Below are 7,500 nucleotides of genomic sequence, written 5' to 3'. Positions count from 1 at the left end.
GTCAAGCCAACATTGGGTTTTGTATATGTTGGGATAAAATTTGTAATGTCATCATGTTATGGTATATAGTTTTGTAAGCAATCTTCTATTCCAGTATGACAAGAAAAGTAAACGTTCAGTACAATCTTTTTGTATAAAACATTTGAAATACTTTGCTCTCATGATGACGCACCTTGCAGCTACATGAGAATAGGTTTTAAGTCAAATCTTATCAACCTGTTAATTTACAGTTCTGAATATGATGTTAGATTTCTTTCTCTATGGGTTTTGTTTTTCTGTTGAATTCATTTTTGTTTTTGCACCTATTTTATAAAGCCCTTTGCGAAAATATTAAAAATAACAACCAAAAAACAAACAGAAAGAGCAGAAATTCCTTGTACAAAGTGAACAAAGAGAATATAAACTGACTGTAGACATCCAGTCTGGGCGCAGGCACACTCCATGTACTGTCTGAGAGCCAAACGAAACTCCTCCAGCTCCTCCTCCAGCACCGAGAGCTGCCTCTGGACTATCAGGATGTGCTGTGAAGAGACACACACACACACACACACACACACACACACACACACACACACGCACACACACACACACACACACACACACACACACACACACACACACACACCCAAACATGCAAAAGTCAGAGGGTAACAATTTGCTTCTGACAGAGCTGAGGGGCGTTCAGAAATTTCTGGCAGGGTCTCACATTGGCGCAGTGCGTTACCAGAAAGCTGGAGACTACTTCAGAACTGGAAGGTGAAAACACAAATCTTTTATTCTAATTTTTATAATATCTATAATCCTGCGTCCTGGCAGCAATTTCTTTACAAATTTTACAATCTATGTACCCCAGTGCGATCAGAAAATGATCAAGAAGATGAAGAATAAATCTTTATGGATACTTAAGCCTGGCTCAGATCACAGGAGCTTTAAAATCTTTAACTCATTTTGAAACCGGGTTGTATCACACACATAAGGAGAAATTTAACAGATTCTCTTCTCTCCAATCTCAAACATGCACACACTAAGAGAATTGAAAATAATGGCGCATCACATACTACAGGATATTATTACGATTAACCTGCCAGAGGGATCAATCAGGGAGCGGTGCACCACCTCACATGAGCTCACGTAGATGTAAACAAAAATGGAGCCTGTGGTGTAACAACTTACTGTAATGGTATTGTTACTTTGCAGGAATGTAACCAAGTCGGAATGAGAAAATGTTTGAGGAAACGCGGTCAACACTGGTTGTCTGTTCCTCAGCGAGAACTGGGGGTGAGATTTTAGCTGTCAGTTTTAATATCCATCAACAGTAGTACGCTAGCTAATGTTAGCCGAAAGGGCTGCAGTGTTTACCGTTGTAGGGCAACACCATCAGCTGCTCATCTGCAGCTCGTTATACAAAGGTGTGAACAGCAGGGAACAAGATACAGGAAAACCTGTAATCATGACAATAGGAAGCCGGCTAATCATTTCCTGTGGCTGATGATGAGGAGAGGCTGATGGGAACAGGAAGTGAATGGCCTGCCCGTTGGCCTAAGTTACAAAGTGTGTATGTTAATGATGTGTGTGTGACTGATAAAATGCCTCAGGACTCTCTCTCAGTGACTAATTTGGGAGCAACACACACTCTCTCTCTCTCTCTCTCTCTCTCTCTCTCTCTCTCTCTCTCTCTCTCTCTCACCCACACACCCACACACACACACACACACACACACACACGCAGTCACACCATCATCAGTCTTGTGCTGTGGGTCATTACTGGTTTTCTCTCAGCAACACATTTATTCCCGTTGACACACAGTGTTAAAGTAATTACATATTGATTCATTCACACCCACTGACATGTCTGCATGAAATTAGTGATGAGACCTGACAGTGACATGTAACATTCATATGAATGGCGTCAGCCATGGTGACTACTGTGCTGTGATACTAACCATTCCTTATGAAAAATGTCACGTGAAATTAATGATTTCACACGAGCTGCAACAATTTATCAAGAAAATCTGCAACTATTTTGATAATAGATCGCTTAAAAAAACTAAAATTCTAATTATTCTCTGGTTGCAGTGTGAGGCTTTGCTGCTTTTCTGTGTTTCTGTGTTTGAAAATGAAACTATAAAAATACAGTCTGACATACAATCTTCACTTTAGGCTCCGGGAAACTGTAATAGACATTTTTCAATATTTTCTTAAATTCGACACGTGTAAAACGAGAACTTTACATACACTTTTCTTTCTACATTTTTATGTATAGTAACCTTTAATTTGTACCTCAGTATTTCAACAAATAATATAATTGTGTATTTCCTCAGATACTCAGGCTGAAGAGGAATCCTCCGTGAGTGCTTGTGTTTGTCTGATGTAGATGTCACTGACTCACTCGACAGCAATAGACAGTTTCTCAGCCATGAAATGAGTGATATGAAGCTTGGGCGACAATAACACGCTTCCTTTGTTTTAGCATGTGGACACCGAAGTTAAACACACACACACACACACACACACACACACACACACACACACACACACACACACACACACCTGCGCACTGTGTAGGCATAGTTAAAAACACACTACACACAAACACAAGAACATTTAAATTGTCAGTAGGTTTACACATGTGGGGAAAACAAATATATATATTTCCTAACATATTCCTAGTATTTATACCATCAATATACTATAATGCAAAATGCTGTAATTGGCAATGGATTTGTTAAGCTATTTCAGAGCGACTACTCTCTCTCCTCCTTTTTCACGTGCCGCCACACCTCTGTGTCCGCTCCCTTAGTCACTACAAGCCTCCGCATGAAAACTGAATACTGGACCTTAAACAGAAAGATTAAAGATAAAGACAGAGCAAAGGAAGAGGGGGGGAAAATGCTCCTGACAAGTTTCAGCCCTGCTGTTTCTATGACAACCGCTGAGTGCCTATTATCAGTGTGGCCAGAGACTTTGTGAGTAGGCCCGAAGGACTCTGGTTTTGCCCTTGCTCTCAGCACTATACTCCACTACTTGATAGCAGAGTCACACACACTGGTCCCCCCCACAAAAACAGTGGAAAAGTGGATGAAACTAGATGAACTCACTGATTTGCTCTCCAAGACCTCCTCCTCAACAGGCTCCAGGCGAATCTCCTGCAGAACAAGAGGAAACATAAGATGAAATGATGCTAAGATCTAAACATATAATAACAGATTTTTTGTTTTTTTACCACTTGGGGGCAGCAGAAAAAAAGTTATAAACACGAGTGAAAATAAAAAATGACTTCTTAACTGAGGCTTGTCTTGTTGCCTGTGTGCTGCTTTTTGGGACCCTAAAAATGAGAACTGAGCTTAATAGAAATCTAATGAATATAAAAATTAAAATGTTTAAGTTTTATCTTTGGCCTCACTTCCTCATTAGCCAAAACCAACACATATAAAAACATGTTGTGATGTCTTGAGGTTTTCTGTTGAAGGTTTGAGGCGTGGATGCAGGAAGTGAGGACAGTGGGGGCGCTGCGTTTCAGATTAAATTCAATTAATTCAGTCTTCTCAAAACAGGCTAACTTAATTCTCTTCAGCCAGAAGATCAGCAAAACCAAAACACAGGGATCCAAATCAGTTCTTTGCTATAAGAAAAGCTTTTCTCTGCCTCCCATACACCATTTCTCTTCACTGTCTTTTCCCCCACCACAGCAATCAGCAACCATTGTCCTAACCGACCTGCCGACTGTGGGTTTTGTAGTCTTTTGTTGGAAGCCATGATGGGTTGTAGTCTTTGCTGCAGCCACCATAAGGGGATGTATCTCCCCTCTATGGCACTAACTTTTTATAACATCACATACAGTATATCCAAACTGGGTCCAAATATTACATCTTGTAGGTTATGTCAAATTTGTGTTAGCTTATGTACTCTATGTTCACACTCTTCTTTTACTTCACAGCTGCACAACCAACTTCCTTCTTCAGGACAAATAAAATAATAATAATAATATTAATTAAAAACTAATCAATTCAGTAAAGGGTCAAAGCTTTTCTGGGTTCACCAGGTCAATACGTAGAGAAAGAAGCTGCTCCATATTTGGAGCTCTACAACATCTTGACAACAGATTTAACGTTACATTCACATGGAGATACGGCAGCTTTTGTACAGCCGTTATTTCCCGTATACTGCACATATGTGTATGTGTTGGTATGTGGGAGGCGGTTGTTGGGTTGAGTTAATTAGTTGATAATCGTTGTGAATCTACTTGCCATTATTTGTGGTTAATTTGAGAGAGGGATGTAAAGACCAGATGGCCGGGTTGGTGAGAGGAGACAGATGGAGATAAGAAATGGAGAAGCTGGAGAGAAAAGAAGCAAAGAAAGAAGGGACGTCACCTTTTGTTCTAGGCGGTCTAAAAGCTTCTGCAGTCTGTTGACCTGCACCGTCCACTGGCTGTCTTCATCATAAACACCTGGAGGAGACACAGAGAGGAGGAATTTCAGACAGACGGAGTAAACAACGAACGTGAAGGGATGAAAGGTGCTGCATACATCGACTGTATTTTAAACGCATTTTCCTCCCCTGATGGCGGTTTCCCAGAAGCCATTTCAACTTTTCCTTTCATCTTATGCAATACACAACCATGCCAATTAATAGAAAAGCTTTGAGGCTTGCAATCGAAGTTTATAGAGGCTCTGCAGTTGTTTCTCCTAGCAACCGAAGCTGGTGCCATAATGCAGGCGTAATGGAGACCTGACTGTGTGCGAGTCAGTGACGTGCGGGGACTTTTACAGTCAAGCAGAGCCGAATAACCACCTTTTCATTACAGTAGCAGTAGAAGTTTTTCTAATGGACACCTGGGCATGTACAGTCTATAATAATGCATGTCCAAATTCAAACTAATTCTATATAGTATGGCCTACATCTTTATGTTCTTAGGATATTGTTTTGCAGTTAGTGTACAAAAAAATCAATGCCCTTAACCGATGGATATGATTATGTTGAAGTTATAATGAAATGTGTTTGAAGTGATTCAACTTTACAACACCGAATGGCACTGCAACAAAGAAAGCATCCAACAAGGCTACCACACAACTGTGATCAATGTCTTGATCAATATTCTTTTATTCCACTAAAGGTGCAAAGGTATCAAGCTGCTTTCCTCAAATATTTCTTTTTTCTTTTTTAATTTTCTTTTGCTTGCTCAGAAGGAGAGCCTCTAATATGGGCTGCTGAGGCAGGGTGCGTCCTCAGATGACTGTTTAGGCTAATAATTGCACTTTTAAACAAAATAATGCACACTTGAGAAAATCACCAACAAACATAGTTTACTCTCTGAACATGCTGATTCCCCCCCCCCAACCTCTTTAAGCTCCCTCTCTCTGTCTCGCACTTTACTCTCTCTCACACCTACCCCCCCCCCCCCCCCCCGTGCTCTGCTCTCTGGCCTGTGGAGACACACTGACTCTGGTCAAGCAGCTTTTTTGCTGCTGGCGGCAAGGCGATGTAACCCAATAACGAAGCTCTGTAGAACACTGGAACGAAACTAAACAGAATATAAGGCAACAGAACCCAGTGATGTTTTATTATTCAAACTCAGCATTAGACAGCAGAATAAACTTATAAACTCACCTGAATTGACGAGACTGAGGAGTGGGTTGTTGGGAGACAGGCTGCTGTTCCTCTGAAGCCTCCGATTGGAGCGGCGACCGGACCACTGGATGGACAGCACCTCTGGCTTCAGCGGGCCCTGTCTGGAGTCACAACAGGACAATAATTATTCTGACATCACAATATTTTAGCACATTTTCTAAAATGGTTGTGACTGTGAACACACGCTGCACTCTGTCAAACTCACATTAAATGACCTTTTGTTCTGCAGTTTATCTGGTGCACTGCACACAACATATAACAGATGGGCCCCAGAATGAAAAATAATATTCAATACAATTTGGTCTCAACTATCTGCTGACTCTCAATGATAAACAGAAAATGTGACTTTGTAATTAAAGTGCCATCTGTGTGTACTTAAAAAAAAAAAGAAAGAGGGATCACTTGTGATTTTCGCATTTGTGAGATTGAGACATACAACTGAAATGTTTCAGGACTTGACAATATTTCTCACTCACATTTTTCTCCCTTATACAATTTAAGATGGCAGCCAAGTGACTGAAGCCCACAGTCTCATGAATGTATGTCTTAGCTGAGAACAAATTTTGTGAGCCTAAATTTGTCTTGGCTTTGTCGTGTTGGTCTGAGGGTGATGCTAATGCCAGTGACAAGGTACATGCAGCCACAGGGAGACATCACCTAAGATTTGTCTTACTGCTGTCAAGTTGTTCGGCCCCACATTTTGATAAGACCTCAGGGTGACTGCGGGGATGCGTGTGTCTGTGCAGGTGAATTCACACACACTTATATGTGCGTGAGTGTTGTGATTATTATTTTTCGTGGAGCAAACTCTTTCTAGATTTTTCAGAATTTACACAGCTATCTTTTGCACAATTCCAGTTCATTACCCTTTACATGTGTAATATAAATGGTGTTTAATAGTTCATGTTTACACTTTTTGATAAAAGCAAATTCACTATGTCCAGAGGTAACAACATTCACCGACCAGCACCTCTAAATCCTATCACCACCATCTAACGCTCAGCAGGGAAGCAAAATTCCCCAAAACTACTCCTTCAAACTACTATTTTATATCCAGCACTTGGCTGTTTAACTTTAACCATATAGTACATCAGATATATAGTGAGGTGACTGCAATCTGTGCAAACTGTGACCATGCTTCCTCTAAAATACTGAAAGCCCTACTAGCTCATTCAAAATGATCTCCTTTTTAAGAAGAGTTTGGTTGAACCATATGACTCCATAAGAGATATTTAAATCCCCATTTCCACATCTGGGAGAAATTAAGTCTAAATAATCCACTAGCTACAGTCACATGTCTATATACTTTGTATGTAAAGCGTAGAATGGCATTTGTTAAATGCAGTGACACTAGCCCAAGAAAAAATTCCCATTTCCCCAGCCTCCATGAATATGAGTTCCCATTTGTCCACAGGCAGCCTCCTCACACACATATATATATCTGACCACAGAAACCTATTTAAAGCCACCAGAGAAACAGCCAGATCCTCTAGATGTTTGGAAGAACACAGTGATTGCATTCAGGTGCACAAGGGACTTTCGCAAGTGTGGCAATTCAGAGCTGGATGCCGGAGAAGAGGAAGCTGCTCTGGGAGCGAGGGGCAGTAACACTTTGAAATAACATGAGAGGGAAATAAAGAGAAAGAGACATTTAGAGGAGGTGAAAAGAGGAAGGGAAGAAAGGGAGAGTTTGTGAAGGTCTCTTTGACTCAAATATCGATTATCCAAGCCCATCATTTTCTGCCTCTGAGAATAAGTGTAAACACGGTGATGGTGAGAAAAGGACACGATAGAGAGCACAAAGAATCCTACAGGGATCCTTTTAAATTGGACTCATGCAAAAACATGTCAAACAAAAACAACTATTAT

The 7,500-nt window shown here is 40.7% G+C and overlaps 1 protein-coding gene across 1 annotated transcript in view; it reads right to left on the bottom strand.

The window, feature by feature from the left end:
- Nucleotides 1-7,500, bottom strand: part of necab1 (N-terminal EF-hand calcium binding protein 1) — a 26,424-nt gene that overhangs the window by 3,609 nt on the left and 15,315 nt on the right. Inside the window, exons 7-10 of the mRNA XM_056398590.1 lie at nt 5,611-5,732; nt 4,374-4,450; nt 3,099-3,146; nt 409-521 (exon numbers count right to left, since the gene is read on the bottom strand). Of these exons, the coding sequence (XP_056254565.1) occupies nt 409-521; nt 3,099-3,146; nt 4,374-4,450; nt 5,611-5,732 (360 nt within the window). The remainder of the gene's footprint in view (nt 1-408; nt 522-3,098; nt 3,147-4,373; nt 4,451-5,610; nt 5,733-7,500) is intronic.

This window comes from Seriola aureovittata, chromosome 16 (assembly GCF_021018895.1).
Source record: "Seriola aureovittata isolate HTS-2021-v1 ecotype China chromosome 16, ASM2101889v1, whole genome shotgun sequence".
NCBI lineage: Eukaryota > Metazoa > Chordata > Actinopteri > Carangiformes > Carangidae > Seriola > Seriola aureovittata.
The sequence above is the reverse complement of the archived record's forward strand: the minus strand, read 5'-3'. Positions and strand labels throughout refer to the sequence as shown.